The sequence below is a fragment of the Colobus angolensis genome, unplaced genomic scaffold, assembly GCF_000951035.1.
Source record: "Colobus angolensis palliatus isolate OR3802 unplaced genomic scaffold, Cang.pa_1.0 Scaffold57, whole genome shotgun sequence".
Classification (NCBI taxonomy): Eukaryota; Metazoa; Chordata; class Mammalia; order Primates; family Cercopithecidae; genus Colobus; species Colobus angolensis.
In genome coordinates, this window is record NW_012119265.1 from 4977096 (window position 1) to 4996236 (window position 19141).

The 19141-nt window shown below is 37.5% G+C and overlaps 1 protein-coding gene across 1 annotated transcript in view; it reads left to right on the plus strand.

The window, feature by feature from the left end:
- Nucleotides 1-5700: 5700 nt before the first annotated feature.
- The window catches only part of TMEM260 (transmembrane protein 260), a 64668-nt gene continuing 51227 nt past the window's right edge, over nt 5701-19141 (plus strand). The window contains exons 1-3 of the mRNA XM_011961863.1: nt 5701-5981; nt 10861-10892; nt 11624-11775. Coding sequence (XP_011817253.1) covers nt 5822-5981; nt 10861-10892; nt 11624-11775 — 344 coding nt within the window. The 5' untranslated portion in view covers nt 5701-5821. The remainder of the gene's footprint in view (nt 5982-10860; nt 10893-11623; nt 11776-19141) is intronic.

Below are 19141 nucleotides of genomic sequence, written 5' to 3' on the forward strand. Positions count from 1 at the left end.
TATTTCTCTGATTACTAGTAAAGTTAAAGATGTATACAAATATTTACTTACATTCTAGGTCAAATTATATTAATATCTTTACGGAATTTTGATACACATAGATAAATTGACCTCTAAAATATTATACCAAATTCCTTTATCACCAATCCCCCATATTTATTAAATACCTTTGACAGTTGGAAAGGTAGAAATGGCATTCATTTTTATTTCAAATTCCTTTGGTTACTAATACATTTATATGTTTAAAATTACTTTTCTGAGGCATTTGACAGGGGTATTTGTATCTCTTGTATTTTCCTATTGTAGATGGATTACTGGATAGCATTCTAGGTGTCTAATTTCTAGTCTAAAGTTTCTAACCTTAAATTTCACTGATATTAGAAATATTAAGACATTGACTGTATCAAATGGGGTGTGGGGGAATTAGACAAAAATTAGACTGTAATTTTTAGGTGAATTTCAGTGCATTAATGTCTGTGAAGCTACTCTGAATGCTCAGAAAGAATAAAACAAAGAGGAGTGACTTTTGCTTTCAGAAAGATGAAATAGGTATTTTTTTGCAAGACAGATACATTTAGAAAACAATCACTCTACTGTAGCCAAACCCAAAGAATAAACCATGAGGAAGGCTGAGTGGGCAGCCTAGACTTCTACCCTTTCCGGGTGCCTCCACATACCACCAGGGTCATGTCAAAGAAGGCAAAGGGAGAAGCCAGAACTTTCACTCTGGTTGGGTGGTAATGAGACCCCTCTTCTCCATGACGGCAGTGGAGACCACATGGGAATCTTAGACTTCCACCCCTGCCCAGAAATAATGAGGTCCCCCTCTCCCTCCCTTCTGGGGTAGTATCAGATGGAGCCTAGTGAGAGTCAGGACTTCCACCACTGTCCAAGGAAAAGGAGGCCATCTCCCTACCCCCGTAACCATGTGGGTAGGGAGATGTGGTGCTAGTGGAAACCATAAGTGGAACAGTGATGAGGCACTCCTTCACCTCGCGGCAGGGAGGCAGCAGTAGAGGCCCGGTGGGTAGGTGGAATGTCCCCCTCTGCTCAGCAATAAGGAGGAGCCACCTCCTTGGTTTCGATAGAAGCTAGATGCTGGCCATAAATCCCAGGAAGACTCCCAGAGCCAAATTTAGGGTACCATAGGGTCACGGATCTATGTATTTACTTTCCATCAATCTGATGTTCTATATCTAATTCAGTGTTCCTGGTCTCTGTGATGTTTTTTGAATGTGTCAGCTTGGCTTGGCTACATTCCTGTATTCCAGTCAAACACAAATCTTGGTGTTGCTCTGATGGTATTTTGTAGATATGACTAAAGTTCATAATCAGTTGACTTTTTTTTTCTACAAGCAGAACAAAGCCTTGCTTTGTCACCCAGGCTAGAGTGTAGTGGCATGATCTTGGCTTACTGCAGCCTCTGCCTCCCAGGTTCAAGTGATTCTCATGCCTCAGCCTCCTGAGTAGCTGGAATTACAGGTATACACCACCACACCTGGCTTTTCTTTTTTTTTTTTTTTGGATTTTTAGTATTGATGGGATTTCACCATGTTGGCCAGGCCAGTCTTGAACTCCTGACCTCAAGTGATTCTCTCACTTCAGCCTCCCAAAGTGCTGGGTTTACAGGCATGAGCCACCATGCCTGGCCTGGGTTGACTTAAAAACCATGAGATTATCATAATCTGGTAGGCCTGATTCAATCAGTTGAAAGGCCTTAAGAGCAGGGATGTGGGTCCCCTGATGAAGAAAAACTTCCACCTGTGGACGACAGCTTTCTGCCATGCCCAAGAGTTCCAGTTTTCCCTTCCTGATAGCCTGTGCTATGGGTTTCAGAGTTACTTAGCCAGCCCTCACAATTACATAAGACAATTCCTTGCAATACATTGTATCATATATATCTCCTACTAGTTCTCTTTCTCTGGATGAATCCCAAATTATTTACATATTTTTCTGCTTTATGGTGTGTATTATAGTGGCTAACTCTAAGCCATCGTAGAATGATATAGAGCATAAACAATAAATCAATACTTGTTGTATGTCTTATTAGTCTACCTCAGGATCAAGTCCAACCATCGCATGTTTACACATCATGTGTAGAGAGACATCACGAAGTCTCTCTCTTTATCTCTAACATTTTCTATCTTCAACCCTTCTCTTCTGTCCTCCTCGGTCCCACTCTTTCCAATAACCTGTACATCTTTACTTCGTTACTATCTCTCTCCAAATACTCCCCTGAGTTACAAACAAAACAAGATGCTCAAAAATCTTCATTTGACACTTTGATCCCTGTGAATTTTCGTGCTATTTCTCTCTTTCCCTTCACTGTCAAACTTTTTGCAAATGTATTCTATTTTCATGTCTTCCATTTGCTCACTTCTTAGCCCACTAGTACCTCGTTTCCATATCTACTACTCTACTAAAGCTGACCTCTTGAACTTTCAAGGTTCAAATACCTCCAGGTCACCAAATCCAACCATGCAGAGCCCACTAGTTGCCCCTCAGTATCCATTCTCCCCTTCTTCCTTTGTAATAGAATTCTGAGCAAACTGTCCAGCTGAAAAGTCCATTTCACAGCATCCTTTGCCCCTAGGAGTGACCTGTTATTCAATTTTGGCCAATTAGATGTACCAAAATTGTGGAATAGCATGGAAAGACCTGTTTGAGCATTCTTTTTTAAAAAAGCTGGAGCAGGCCTTTCTCTTCCCATCCTTTCTTTTTCTTCCTCAAGAACAGATGTAATGTCTGGAGCATTAGCAGCCACCTTGGATCAGTAGATGACCTTGAGGATGTAAGCTGAGTGGGATGGTGCAGAAAGATATGAGGACTTCAGCTTTGTCCCTAGTGGAAGCAGGGAGTTGCCAAGCCAGTGTTAGACTGACTTCCTCCAGACTTATGACTTCTTTTACATAAGAGAATGATTGTTTTAATGTTCAAGACACTGTAGCAGGATCTGTCACTAGTAGCTGAATGCAATTTTCCTAACGGATATACCAACGATCTCTGATTGTTCATGTATTCATTTATTACATAAATATTTGTTTAGCACCCATTTTGTGCCAGGTATCATTTTAAATATGATGGAAATCAGACAAAGTCTATCAGGTTTGACAGGCTATTTAGACATAGAAATTGAGAGGTCGGGGGCAGAAAATAATCAGTCACTTAAAAAAGAGAAGCAGAGGAGGTATACTTTTGAGATATATTGCCCCATAGTTGCCCGTTAAAGCTTAAATATGATCATCTCAGGAAAGAAGACAGAAAGAGAGAAAAGTCTAGAACAGCCCAGGAATACTCCAGCATCTAGAGGACTGATAGAAGCAGAGCCAGGGCAGGGAGGCCATTGATAAAAGGAAAACCAAAGAGTGTGCTATCAATGAAGGCCAGAAAAGAAAATACTTCTGGAGAGGAAGGAATAGTCAGATGCTTACTGAAAGGTAGAGTCAGACACAGAGAACTGGAAGTTCTTAATCTTCAAAGGAAAATAACTGTGAAGCGAATGAAGCTTGGGCTTCACAGTTCCTCTCTAGTCCAGGCATCTTCCAATATCTGGTGCCTAATTCTGTATCTGAAGTTTTATTTATATCAGTTTGCTTACAGATAATTCTCCAAGTTTTATACACTTGCGCTTCACAAAATCTAGACGTGCCTTTCTTCATTGTCCTTTACCTCTCTGTAACATCCTGACCACATGTACTTCATTGACTTTCCTTCTTTAACCTCTGATGATGCCTCATTCCCTTCCACTGTTCTCTCCCCTTCTCCAACCATTCCCTAAATGAGAATATGGGCTGACATTAGACCTCAGCCTTGTTCTCTCTACACTTCGAGTTAGTCATTTATATCATCCTTACATGAGAAACTCCTAAATTTGTACTTCCAGCTCTGATCTCTACCTCCCAAACATGGACAAAGAATTATTCCCCTTCAAAATAAAAAATTGTAAAATAAAACTCATGAGTAAAAGTGAAATCCATAAAAAGGGAAAGAAGTATATGCTTGACAATGTTACTCATTGGCATGTTCTTTCAGCAAAGAAATAGAAGACAGCCTATCTTAGTTATCTATTGCTGATAACTGACATTACCCTGTATTTATCAACTTAAAACAACATTTATTATCTCGCAGTTTCCGTAGGACAGCAGTCTGGATGAGGCTTAGTTAGGTCCTCTGCTTCAGGGTCATCCACAGGCTGCAATCCAAGTCTTGACAGGAGTTATAGTTACCTCAAGGCTTATGTGGGGGAAGGACCCACCTTCTAGCTCCCTCACACGGTGTTTCCTAGATTCAGTTCCTCTAAGGTTGTTGGACTGAGGGTCTCAGTTTCTTGCTAGCTGTTGACTAGAGGCGACTCAGTTTCTTCCCATGCAGAACTTTCCACAGGGCAGCTTACACCATGGTAGGTGGTTTCATCAGAGAGAACAAGTGAGAGGACAAGGGTGAGGGCCAGCAAGATGCAAGTTAGTCTCTTATAACCTAATCTTGAAACTGACATTCATCACTTTTGCCTTATTGTATTGATAGAAACCAGTCCTTAGGTTAAGCTCACACATAAACGGAGCAGATTATACAGGAAGTGAGTGAGGAGGCAGGGCTATCTGGGCAGCCATTTTAGAAGCACTCTACCATACAGCCCCTCTCCTCCAGGAACTCACAATACAGCTGAGAAAGTACCTGGAAAAGGTTGGAAATTGTATAAGTGCCTGGAAAAGACTAAGGTGTGCTGGTCCCATGACCGTCAAGGTAGGTATATATTACTCTATAGTTTAGTCACTGTGTCCCTATCAAACTGCATGTAACACATTTGAGATTGTCACTGGTTTTCAGTGTGTCTTTGAGATACATTCTATGGGGGTTGCCCTCCTCCCCTCCCACTCCAGGATAATTGCTTTAATAACATAAAATATAAGCTTAAAAAGCTTAATTGCACTGTTTTGTGGTTGTCCTATTAACAGCCCCGATTCTTTTTTTGCGTTACAGCTCATTGTAAAATACTGTGATTCAATTTCATTTCCCACTTTGTTGTGTCGAAAGCTCCAGCAAAACACTCCTCTTCATTAAACTAGGAGACAGCTTTATCATGGTATGAGTTATTTGCATGAATACAGGAACTCAAATTTCCCGACTCATCTACAGAGTTTTCATCATGCTATGGAATGAAAAAAAAAAAAAGACTAGCATATTCTAATCTCTCTCAAAATTACTCAGTGATTTAATAAGTAGCACAAAGACTTATTGTAATTAATCATAGTAACGTAATAAATCGTAATAAATACATAATTGCGATTAATGTATTTATTGACTTACTTTGCACATACAGTAAACACACCACCCTTTGTTTTAGCACAGGTAGGGGATCCTGGCTAATCATGGCCCTTTTATGCAGTTCCACCCCGCACCGTAGGGGGCAGGAGCAGCCCTTCCGCGCTCGCGGTTTTCGAGGCTGCTTTGGTCTCTGTCAGACCCAACCAAGTCAGTATAAAAGGGGGGAATAGCCATGGAGACGGTAGGCCTGTGGCCAGGCTTGCTTTTTAAAAGGAAAGCTCTCCAGGTGATTAGGAACCCTAAATCACATTATAAGTAGGTGAACGCCAATGCGTGGTGCACTGCGGGAAAACTCCCAGGGCCTGGCTCAAGCGAGGCCTGGCATTTTCTCCTCCCCGCGCTCAGACGGAGAAAGGTGCGGTCCAATCCGCGGAGGCTCGACCCGGAAGTCGCTGTGGCTGCAGCACAGGCTGCGCTCGCCTCTCGGCTGGGGAACCCTGTGTCGCAGCGAGTCCTTGGGTCAGCCGTGTCCTTCTCCCTCGGTCGCCACTGGCCCATGAGTCCCCATGGCGACGGCAGGGGCCAGGCCCGGGGGCGGGCAGTCCGAGTGGGGACGCGGCGCTCCGGGGGCATCCGCGGCGGCATCGCGGTGTTCGCCGCCGTGGCCGCAGTGTTCACCCTCACGCTGCCCCCCTCGGTGCCGGGGGGAGACTCGGGTAAAGTACTCGCAGGGTTGCCCCTCCTGTCCCTCTCCCCTGATTCCAGAACGAGCGGGGGCTGCGTCTGGCCCCTGCTCTTGGCATTGGGTTTGGTCAGCTGTGGGCCTCCATCCACCCACCTGTGCACAGGACACTATTGTGTGTTCCAGAGCCCACTTCTGTTTCCATCCCTGTCGTTCTCGTTTCTTTAGTTCTCAGGCTTTCGAGATGGGGCTTATTGTTGGTTTCGCCTGGTGGGGCTTAATGACCTCTCCACTTCCCCAGATCTTTTTTCCTGGTCCTGAGTATTTGCATTCTTTTTTAATCCACAGATATTACTCACCGAGTCCTTATTATGTTTCAGACAAAAGAACAGTAGTGGCGAACAGATAATTGCGAGTGTTCCAGTGCGGTTAGACAATACCCAAGTTAATGAATAAACAGCGTATTAAACTGGTGATAAGTTATGGAGACAGTAGGAGGGAAATGTGATTGAGAGTGGGGATAAGTAGTGGGTCCTTCCGAATGGCTATTCAAGAAAGACCTCTGAGGAGGTGATATTTTAGTCGAAACCTGGATTTTGAGAAGGAACTAGCCATGCAGAATATTTGCAGGAGAACTCTTAAAAAGGTGGAAGCCAGGTGCGGCTGTTTCTATGAAAAAGAAAAGCATGACTCATTGGCCAGTTAAATCACATTGTTTTATATTTGAGTAAAGAAACAAGATCTATGTTTTGTTTTTGGATTCAATAATGCCATATCATGGCCAGGAATTTTGTCAGAATGGTGCTGTCATTTCAGGTGGTGAACCTGTGGACTGAAGAAGCAGTTTTTGCTGCATGACCAGTTATGCTTAAATTGAGCAGCTTAAACAGCAAACGTTTATTGTCTCCCGTTTCTGTAAATCAGGAATCTGGCGGTTTAAGCTAGTTGCTGGTACTCAGAACAAGTTTACTGTCATCTTGTGGGTTGGGGGCTGCGGTCTTTTCAAGGCTGAATTTGGGGAGAAACGCCATCTAGTTCTTTGCTGTGTGGGTCTCCATAAGTTAACTGACTTCTGTCAAGAAAAAGATGGAGGATACCTCTCTGACACCTCTGTGTCATTTTGTAGCCGAATACTGTGAGTGATATGCCACTTTTCCATTTTATTCCTGGAAGTTCATCAGTAAACCCAATCCATATTCAAGGGGGAGAGGATTACACAGGTGAGAATACCAGGAGTTGGGGATTAGTGGGGATCATATTTAGGGCTGCCTACCACATTGAAGATCCTTGATGTTCCATCTTCAGATTGTTACCTTCTTTCGGGTCCTATTGCACAAATACGGATAGTGTTTCATTCGTGTAATAGGGAGTTTCTGTACCATGTTTCCAAGATTTGTATTTCATAATGGAAGTAACTTTATAGTTGTGAGAGTTTTGATGCTAGAGGGCATTATTCAGAGGTTAGGTAGTTCTGTTACCTGTAAAAAAAAAAAAATACAAAGATTGACAGCTACTTATGATTGGTTGAGTGTGAAAGGTGGGAGTGAGATTTATAATAACTGACGTTTCTTGAGCACTTACTATGCGCCAGACACTGTTCCAAGTGCTTTATATGGGTTGTTGTTTTAACCCCCTCAGCTACCCTTAAAAGTAGGTGCGATCATTGTTTTCCTTTTATAAATGAGAAAACTAAGGCTAAGCTATGCCCAAAGTCACACAGAGTAGTCAGGAAAAGAACCCAAGTATATTGACTTTAGAATATGCCCCGTTAACCTCTACTTTTCGTCAAAACATTTCATGAAATTCTTTTCTAAGTCCATCATCACATACGTAGTGATATTTAAAATCTATTTAAAATCATGTTTATTGCCTTGCCTTTAGTAATACTGTATTTTATTTTTTCCCAAAAGAATAAAGTCGTGTATTCACCTTGAGTTACCAAATTTTAGGTGCTTCTAATTTGTTTGGTTTCATGTTAAATAGTGGTTACTTCTAATATTTTTATGTTCATTTTTGGGAATGATAAATGAACTGTTTTCCAAGTATATGCCAATATGGAAAATTTGCTTAATCGTATATTTGATAATTGTGTTTACATGTTGAATGTACTATTCTTGAATATTTGTTTATGAATTATATTTTCATCAATAAACAGAACACATCTCAAAATCAATACAAAGCATGTATTCTTCTTCCTGATAAGTCTTACATTTTACTCCATAGATTCATCACATTGTGTGGTCTTGCCAAAATTATTCTTTGTACCACTTGACACACATAGTTTATTTATGGGCAGGGGTGCTCGTGGTGCTTTTCGGGGAGGGGGTAGGAAGCTGGCCTTCACTAAATTAGTTTGTACATGAGACTGTCTTTAACAGATGTGATGTGTGACAATCTAGTCTAATTAATATTGAGAAGTATGATATAAAGGGAGCTGGTTTTTGTAAAGGTTAAGCATCCGCTGACAACTCTGGGCTTGCCGTTAGTTTGTATTGCAGACAACAAAGCTGTGGTTCTCAAACTGTAATGTACTTCAGAATTACCTGGGACACTTGAGCCCCCAGTGCCAGTGGGTCTTAGTAGATTAGGGAGTTTAGAGGTATGGGCAAGGAGTCTTCATTTTTAAGAAGCAGATTAATTCTGATGCAGGTAGACATAACTCTGAGGAACCCTTCGTGTAAAGGATTGGGAGAGAGCCAGGACTCGGGAAGCTCTGAGGTTTTTTTTGTTATTCACTTCCTCTTTATTGCAATGAATTTAAGAGTAGTTTTCCCTTGAGATCTTCATTAAAGATACATTTAGAATGGGGGCATCTTTTCTATTTCTATTTTAGTTTAACGTTTGATAAGAATTGATGGAAGTTTGTCACTTTGCAGATTTATCTTTATAGCAACAGAACTCCAGGAAATAATAACAGCACACTGACTTTTCCATGGTAAAAAGAAGTTAGAGAAAAATAGGCTGTTTTTCTTAATGTTAAATATAATTCTGAATACATTTTAAATGGAGGAGAATGAATAGTGACCTTGAAATTTTGAACTTATGGTGGCTTCGTCACAAGAAGATACAAGAACAAAAAAAATCGATGAAAATAGTTTGGAGCTAAGGACTTCAGAGCTAATCTGTTATGGAGTAAACTGTAAAATCATATCCTTACAGTAGTTAACAAAGGGAACAGTTCTTTGAGACATTGTGAGACCATAAACTAATTAAAAAGAAGCATTTAGGATATAAAATGTACTGGTTTCTAAGGTGCTCTTGAATATCTAACAAATGTCTTTAAGTAATTGACTTAATCTGTCTTCAGGTGCCCTTATAACACTTCCATGGTGCAGTCACTCACCTAAGACAGGGGTGTCTTAGTAGCAAGGATGACAATGTGATGTGTCGTTTTGTTAACCTCTTGTGTGCATGGCTTGAATTGATTGTGTGTGGCTGGAGGGGAGAAGTGGTGGTATCTTGGCAGGATCGTGAAATGGATAGGATAATGTTTTTAAACTTAGTGGGAGAGAGAAATGAAAACCAACCAGAATATAAGGCAATCTGAAGTGCTAAATAGACTCAAGCAGGGTCTATGGAGGAGGAAGAAGTGAATAATTCTGATGGGGAGGCTGGGGAAGCAGGTGTCTAAGGAAAGGTGTTACCGAGAAGGTGGCAATTGAACTAGGCTTTGAAGGATTTAGGGAGAGAATGCTAGGGAAAATACTCCAGGTTGAGAAAATGAGTGAGAAGAGGTGCAAAAGAGGACCACTCCAGAGAAACAGTGGGTAATCAGATTTGACTGGAGGGAACATAGGTTTCATGGATATAAGCCTAGAAAAGGGACCTTGAAACCATGGAAAGCTTGAACATCATGCTGAGGAATGTGAACTTCATTCAGTAAGCAGAGAGCAGCCATTGAGAAATTTTAGACTAGGGAAGCAATCCAGCCGCGCGCGCGCGCGCGTGTGTGTGTGTGTGTGTGTGTGTGTAGGCAGGGGGAAAGGGAGGTGTTGATTATAAGTGATTTCAGTGTGAACATGAATTGAAGTAGAAGATTGGTCAAGTCTTTTGCCATAGTCCAGGCCAGAGAGAGTAAAGGTCTAAACTGTAGCTGGGACAGAAATTAGAAGCAAAGTATTGCTAGCTATGAAAGGACAGGAAATGGACATTAGTATATTTCCTAATAGGTATTAGTAACTTTCGTAAGTCATTCATCAATATTGATTCATTCAGGGTTGAGTCAGAAATAGTCCTTGTGCTCTGAATACGTAAAAGATTTACAAATAAGCATTACATTACTGCATCATAATTTTAGAAATAGTCACTAATGGTGAGGAACTCTAAAGGACTATGTAAAGAATATTATTTAATGGTTTGAAAAAATGTCTTACAGTAGACCTTACCAAAATAACCTGCAGTTAACAAACACTTGGAAATCGTTTAAAGATACCCAATGCAATTAATGTGGAGAAGATATCCAAATGCCATTTTTAGGGTAGTATGGGACATTTTAGGGAGTGTCCAAACCTCAGATGTCTGCACATTTTACGTTATCGTAAGATTACATCTTTATAGACTTTCGTGCTAATTTATTGAGGGATAACAAAGCATGTTACACTAATGCCCCAACAGTATTTATATATTTGCAAGTGGATACAACTTTCAAGAGGGAAAAAAAGCATTTTTAAAAAACCGGAATTTACCTATATTTCCACTGACCACTTCTTAAAGACTACCAAAGATAGTTTGTTCAATAAGACCTAAGGGAGAAAATATTCTTAGACTATTTCATGCTGTTAAATCTCTACAGATTTACAGTTTTATCCAGTCAAATTAATGCAAAACCCCAATGCAAGCATTTGGATTTTGAAAACTTTGGAGGAGTGTCATTCTCTAATAGTAATTATTGGTTTTACATTATTTTTTCACAGGGGAACTGATCACAGCTGCACATGAGCTTGGAGTAAGTATTAGTTTTATTGTTTAATCAATGCTCTCATTAACAGTTTTAGGAATTAAGAAAGTTTAATTAAGCATGGAGTAAAGTAGATTAATTTATTTTCAAACCCCAGTTTTTAGTAACTTATAAGTACAGTACGTGACAATTTACTTTAAGTTTTAAATCCAATTAAACTAAATTATAAAGCAAAGCCTTTACTATATATACAGTAGCTGCCTTATTATCACCCCAAATTTTGTATAAGCTGTGGAGAATAAAATAAATCGGGTTAACAGTTTTAATAAGTTTATTATTTAATAAACTTTATTATGGTGCATGATCCCTTTAGGCAAGACCTTACGACTGTCAGCATGGTGGTAATCCGATAGCAGTGTGGTCTTTCAACTTTCTAACCAATACGATATTTCAGAACCTGCTTTTTTTCAATAGCCTTTTAAATGACCCTAATGTACTGTGAACCCAGAGAACAAACTGCTTAAGAACTGACAATGAAATATGTCACCCTTTCTCTGGGTGACGCTCCATGTGATAGACGCTGCCAAATCCACTAAAGAAAATATTTATTTGTATTGCCACTAGCGGATTACAATAGAAAACCACTATTCAAACACTTAGTCATTGGTGCCTAATCTTTATAGTTGCCTGAGAAAAGGGCTGCTTTTCAATTAAGGCCTGTGTGACTCTTCCTTTCCTAGATGAAACCCTTCTTCTAACTGTTGCTAATTTTTCTGTAGGTTGCCCATCCTCCTGGCTATCCTTTGTTCACACTGGTGGCTAAACTGGCAATTACACTGTTTCCTTTTGGTTCAATTGCCTACCGCGTCAATCTTCTCTGTGGCTTATTTGGAGCAGTAGCTGCATCGTTACTTTTTCTCACCGTTTTCAGGTAAAGTAGTTGATTAGTTAAAATTAATTTTGAGCAGTTGGAGATACAGATTTCTTATGGCTCAAGTACATGCATTAAAAACATCTTTTGTTGCTTGGTTTCCCTAACACATGTGATTTCACTTTCTTAATTTATAATAATTTCATATGCATTTGACCCCTCAAATGCAGTTGGTTTTGTTTCATACAATGGAGTGAAGGTGTCGACAGTTCATTATCACAATTCTCTGATTAGGCAGAACTAATGAGGTTTGTCATTTTATGAAGATGCAGATGGGCCGGTTTAATTCAACAATATGAGGTTTCATCTTTTGGTAAGTGGTAAATATCATTTAATTACTCACAGTATTGCTGATGGGCAGCTGCCTGTAAGGTCCAGGGCTAATATTTAGTTGTATTATATTCTAAATATGAACATGTATACTTTTTGAAATAAGGTTATTAACTAAGGAAATAAATTGGGGATGTGGTTTTAGTGAGGTTTCACTCTGCTCCATTATGGCTGTAGGAAAGGTAGGCAAATTAGATCCCAGGTACTTCACTGATAGAAGACTTTCTTAGTTGGGAAGGCTACCCTGCTTTGAAAACATTGGTCCTTAGTTTAGAATGCTGGTGACTCATTTGTCTTTGATGTTTCTGTCTCCTTCATTCTTAACTCCGTGTATCCTATACCTCAGAGGATTATAGTGAAAAATACAAATTACACTTTCTGCAAAAGGAAAAACCAAATTAAGACACTTCTTGTAAAAACTTTTGCTTGTCAACAAGTGATTTCTGTATGTAAATATAATTTGAATAGGTACAATTTCAAATGTCATTTTTGGAGACCAATATTTTTATTTGTGTTAAAGTCATAATACTACCCTTCAGCTGAATTCTAAATCTCTTTTAATTATTTATAGAAAGATAAGAGTTAGTATAACTATTACTCGGAAGTTTACTTTTAATCTGTGTGTGAAAAAACTTTCAGATTCAAGTATTATCACTTGATCTTTTCCAAAATTTTTATATTATTACATTTGCTGTTATTTTAGTCTTTATGAAATATTTAAAATAATGTCTCTGCTTAGATTCATTCGTACTATTAATATTTTTCTTCTTCTCAATGGTTAGGATAATTTTTATTAGAATTGTTCCTTCTGAGTCTTTTGTGATTAAGAATCTGTCAGTATTTCCACTGAGAGAAAAAGTGTTTTTGTTTTTAAATACCTAGGTTGAATAGGAACTTCCTTGTTCTGTATTGAATGAGTACATTGTTAATTTTCACAAGATACTTTAGAACAAAAACATTTAAAGAAAACTATTATGTTCATTTTGATAGTCTGTATTTTAGATCATTTATGTCACATATACATCTATTTAAATGTTATGTAGCTGTAAATAGCTCTGTGCAAGTAAAGGGATTCATTTTCTAAAACGTCCATGTTTTTCAACATGATTAATTGGTGATGACATTCCACATGAGAACCACTGTAAAAATCATAAATAAAAACCTTAAAAACAAATTTACAGAATCTGGATAGCTCTGGACAGTACTTTTCTTTAAAAATAGCTTTTATTAATTATTATGATTGATTATAATGGGTTTAGATTAGCACACTAGCCTATAATGCACATGGCTAATGATATATTTTATAATTGCTGACATGTGCTTTAAATTCAATCTCTTATATGACTAAATTAGGTATTTGAGTGGTTTTAATTATATGGTATGTGCTCTGGAAAAGTTGCTTTCCTTCAGAAAAGGGATCTAACAATATTATCTCTTACATAATTTGAATATGAAAATACTTCATTATTTTGAATACAAATAATTGACAAGGTACACGTCCTTTGGGAATAACCTAGTTCAAGTGGCAAATCTGTTTTGTCAAACAATAGACACCCTTCAAAAAGGAGAAGCCATCTCTATGGTAATAGGACTAACAGTAGCCTATTGATTGAGTGGAAGAAGACATTATACAATGTCAGCTGGCTTGTTACAATTTCATTTGTTGTATGACCTGAACTTAACCTTTAAAACCTTTCTTCTGTGAATATAAACCCAACAGCAGGACACAGTTTTTGTGTAACCATTACAGTGATGGCTTTTTTCCTGTCCCAGCGTACAGTAAATGTGTTTCTTTGCAGGTTGACTCCCTTATCAGAATTTGTTTAGGAGACATTTCACTACTTTATTCATTTACAAACCAAATCATCATTCCATTTTGTTGTTGAATATTGAGGGGTTTTGATCCAGGAAACAGTTTTATTCTTTCTTTCCCCCATCACTTAAGAGACCATTACTGTACATGTAGGATTAGTGCTGACTGGTGTGCAGTAAATTAATTCTTTTAACAGGTTTAGGTTTTTTTCAGGTAATTGTTCACATAGCATTCACTATATTTAGCTCTTGGGGTGGACATAAAGACTTTCTGTACCTTTTAAACAAAGATTTTATTTCAAAAGCAAATTTCTGTTTAAATGTGTTGATGTAAAAAGCTCCATTTTTTTCAGTAAACATGACTTAGATTGAAAGACCAATTTATCCGTTGTTTTCAATTACTATGTAATTTTTGCTTTTCTTGCATGTTTCTCTTGCTTTTAAAAGCTGTAAGATGTCATTAACACTGCATTTTTTGTCAATCTTTCCTAATGGCTGGCAAGAACTCATTTATATTTGCTTTGCTTTAATGTAGAAAGCATATGAGTAAAACAGCACATTGAAAGCCCTATGTGTCACTGTAGTTTATTGAATTAAAAATAGTGAGCTTGTGGCAGTTGTTTCCATATGTATTTATTTATGTATTGTCCCCTTAAAGAGTATTTTTAAGCGTGTATTATGTTAGGGGAGTTTAATCTAGTACATTTCATTTATATGAAATAGTATTCATTTTATTAATGTGTACATCTGTGTTTCTGAGACTGTAATATAGTTAGTGATTTCTGGGAACTGGGGTTTTCTTTTTTAAGGCTATTAAAGTAAACGATTTTTAAATTTAATAGCATAATATTTAAAATGCCCTATTCTATTTGAAATTCACAAATCCTATTAATATAAAATGTTAAAGTTATACGTAATATGAATCATTAACATGAACACCATTTAACATTATTTAATGCTTGAATTTCAAAATTATCTTCTAGGAAATATCAAACTAGGTCTTATTTACTGAATAAAGAAGGAGTACTGAAGTCACTATCATTAAACATCTATATTCTAACCCTTCATATGTTCCGGTATCACTAAAAGAGAAGGGAGCATGTTGATAGCATTGTATAAAAATTCTTTACCTCAGGGAAGATTTAAATTGCTTATGATATCAGAGGAGGGTATATGTTGTGTCATTTATTTTGGTAGTTACAGTGCAGGGGATGTATTTTCAACAGGCCTGAGAGTCAGCCTATCCTTTTCAAACTATTACCAGTCAAATGGAACTACAGAAGAATTCATTCCACAATATTTGTTGAACACTCATGTGAATTGAAAGTAAAGCTCTTAGTTTTTATAATCAAAATTCAGTGCTTATTTTAAAGAAAGTGATACAAAGTCACCATTAAATAGGCAGTTTTTCAAATATTTTTTCTAAAAGGTATAGTTTCAGGAAACTCACATAAAAATACTTTCTAACATCATTAATATTGCACAGTAAGACATCAGATCTCTTAATGTCAAGTAGATTACCTGGAATATAGGAATATTAATAATATTAAAGGTATATTGAAACTTTGCTTACTACAAAGAACGTACAATCATTTTCAGTAATCCTTAAATATCTTCTGGCAGATTGTTTTGTGCCAGTATTTAACTCATGGATTTTGTAATTGTATACCTTATATATTTTTAAACATTATGTTGCTTCTAAAAATTCGATTAAATTTTAGAAGGTGAAGACTTGATTCTGAGCACTGGGTCTGCTATTCTTTTAGCTTCAGCTAAGATTCCATTCAATAAAGAATAGAAAATTAAAATGCCATACCTTAGAGAATGCAGAATCTCCTGCTTAAGGGACATTTGGATTTTCCAGCTCAAAGAGTATTTTAGATTATTGCCATAGAGAATACTGTGAAGCTCTCCCTAATTTCACAAGTAACTATGCATAAGTAACAAATAGTCACCAAGTTTTTGTAGTTGAAGAAGAATGGAAAGTACTGGAGAGTTAATTTCCGTTCAGGAGACTATCTGTCTTGATCCCTGGTTAATTGATCATATATTTCTCTCGTACTTGTATTAAACTTGCATTGACTTAGACTGCTTAAGAATATTAAGAGCTTGATTCATTTGCATTTTCTTATAAGTAGAGGGACATATTAGGCTCAAATAGCAGCGCTTCATTTTGAAGGGAAAAAAAGCAGGGCAAAAACTCTTTTTTAAGACTGTAGAGTCTTTTCTGACAGCTAGTCAGAGTTAGAATTAGTTCAAGGAAATGTTAATAATGCACTGCCTGGCCTAATCCCTTTGATATCACCAGGTATCCTCCTGTTCACGGGTTAATTGCTTTAAAAGCGAAGGCAATATTCTGAGCGGTGGGCCGCTTCACCTTTTCACAGCTGTTACCATTGAGTGACAACTAAATCCCATGTGTAAGATGAGGAAGAGCTCAATCTCCAATTGGGAGAAAATTTATGTAAACCACAATCCCTTCAGAATGTGCGGAAGTCATAGACTTTCTTGATTTACTCTGCTTTTCCCAGAAAGCTCTATTGTTCACTTTCCTAAGTCCCATCAACCCTTTGTAGCAGAATATCACAGCGGCAGCAGATAGCTTGAAATATATAAATGCTATCATAGCTCTGATTAATAGCAGTGCTTATGAGTCAAGTCTGATAACAGTGCAGCTCTCCACTCAATTTCAGATACTGCTAATGGAATCTGTCTTCTCCAATTGTAATATGAGAAGGCCTAATTTGCCATGGAGCTTGGAGCTGTCACCAGTAGGGGATTGTGGGGTCAGATGGGAGCTGCCAGGTTTTTGCCCTGCAGCTTGTATCTCTCACTTTGAATAGAGCAGCCCCCTGCCTGCCAGTTAGCTGATAGGCCGCCATGGGGTTTATGCCACTATATACAATAGGAAAGGGCTACATAGGCTGACTTTATAATTGTGAAGCTAGCTCATATTTCCACAGCTACTGTGCTGCATAATTTCTAATAAGTGGTTTTAACAAATGTCAGATTATGAAAAGTTTCCTCAATTACAAAAACTTATAAAACATTTAAATTGCTAAATCTGTTTCCTGCCGAGATTTTGCCACTGGAACTAGTCATCAGTTATTATGGTTGTAATAATAAATGCACATATTTCTTTAAATTACAAATAATATTATAGCTCATAACTCATATAGATTTGGTGCTTTTCAAAGCCATAAAAATAGAAAATAGTCTTAATGAATTGAGATATTAAGATATACTTCATAACTTTGCATAAGACTACTTAATATTAAATCTCTATTGTTTATTAAGTTGGTTAGTATTGCTGATGAAAGTAGTTTAATACCCTCATTCTGTTGACTTTAGTTATTTGGATGTTTTACATTGACTTCCTATACTTGTTGTATCTTAATATGGTAAGAATTACACAACATCTTCTAAGTTTTCAGTTAAAAAGAACTTAGCGTGATGATATGCCTTGGCCGGTGCCTTTAAGAATACTCTGATGCAATATCCTTTTAACCAATTTCAGTCTTGCTACTGAATGCAAAATACATTTTGAAGATTGAGTAACAAACTAATCTTGAGGTTTTATATGTTTTTATACATTTTTTAAAAAATGGACTGAAGTCTGTAACTGGGGAGTTATTTTAAACCAGGCCGTACTGTTGTGCAAGTTACCTGGCATACTGTGAAAACTTAGTAAAACGTGAAGTAAATTGGGGTTGTTCCTATAAAGCCTAGTTCAGTGTTTTCTTCCACATATTCAGGAATACGTTGATGGAGTATAATAAAATGAGTTGTTTTAAACTTTGAATAGCTTTATCATTTAATAGCTAATGCACAGCTCTTAATTCTAATGGAAATTGTGTGATTACATTTGATTTATGGGAGCTATTCCTAACCTTACTCCCTGCATTTTAGTTGTGCTTTTTTCCTTCTTGAAGACTTTAAATTTTTTACTCTAATTTTATGTAGTGGTTTTGAATCAGGAATAATACTTTATACTTTTCCTTTTAGAGTACTGGTAGTGAATATTTATATAGCTGAAAATTCTGAGTAAAACAGTTCTCCTGTTGATCAAACCTCATGAAGTAGAACTAACCATAGTAAGATTTTATCTGGAATGACAGTAAATTTTTCTAAAATGTGGAAGAAAGGACTTATTTGCAAATTCATTAAAGATGTGAATATTTTAAATTTTTTTAGGTTCAGTGGTGATGACTTCACAGATGTACCTTTTATATCATGTCCTAAATTATTGATTTATGTTCTTAGGTGTAAACTTGACAATGAGAAGATTTATATTCTGCTCTCTTCAGTGGCCTCATTATAATTTTCCCACAGAGCACCTTGGCACATATTAGATACCCAGAGCATATTTGTTGAAAGACGGTTGAGTGAGCTGCCACCAAAAGAAGGAGGCTTAGCAGGACTTAGATTTTCAGCAACTTAGCTCTCTAGTTTGACCATTCTCTGGGTAGACTGGAGAGAGAAATACATGATGTTGATTATGTGAATGAGCCTGAAGGGAACTTCTGTATCATTTTCATGAACCGGACCCAGAAAGATAGGAACGTGGAAGGATAAGGGTGGTGGATTTGCCGTTCATTTTATCCTCCTTTACCATACTTCTTCCCTGTAGTCAGCTGCACTATTTTAGTTGTCACTGTGAATTGATACTAATAGTAATTTATTAAACAATAACGTTCAGATGCCGCACTGTGGCCTGCCCAGTCAAATTCCATTTCAAGTAGGAATTCTCCGTACACTCAGTATAGACGTAGTGCAGTGTACCTTCTGTGTTGGGTTCTTTGCATACAAGTAACACTGAAGACAAATGCATTCATGAATTTTATGAGGCATGTCAAATGTGTGTTCGGAAAGAATTTCAGGTTTCTGTTATTTGCCTTTTGATTAAGGGTTATACAAACATGTGACTACACATGAAAATCAAATACTGTGTAGCGGAAAGAAAAATATACCTTATCAATAGCAAACCTGTGTCAATGGGGTAAATTGTAACCTCGTGATTTATCCATTGTGTCAACAGATGAATAGTATTCCATCAGTGAGAAAACTGCTACACAATCAGTACATTTCTTAGGAATCTTATCTAGGTCTCGTGAATTTTGTGGACCAAAAGAGACAATTGTGTTTTAAGCAGAGAATTCTGATGCTCACATTTGATGCTTAATAGCATCACATCATCCTTACTCCAGTGGAGAATTTCTGTCAT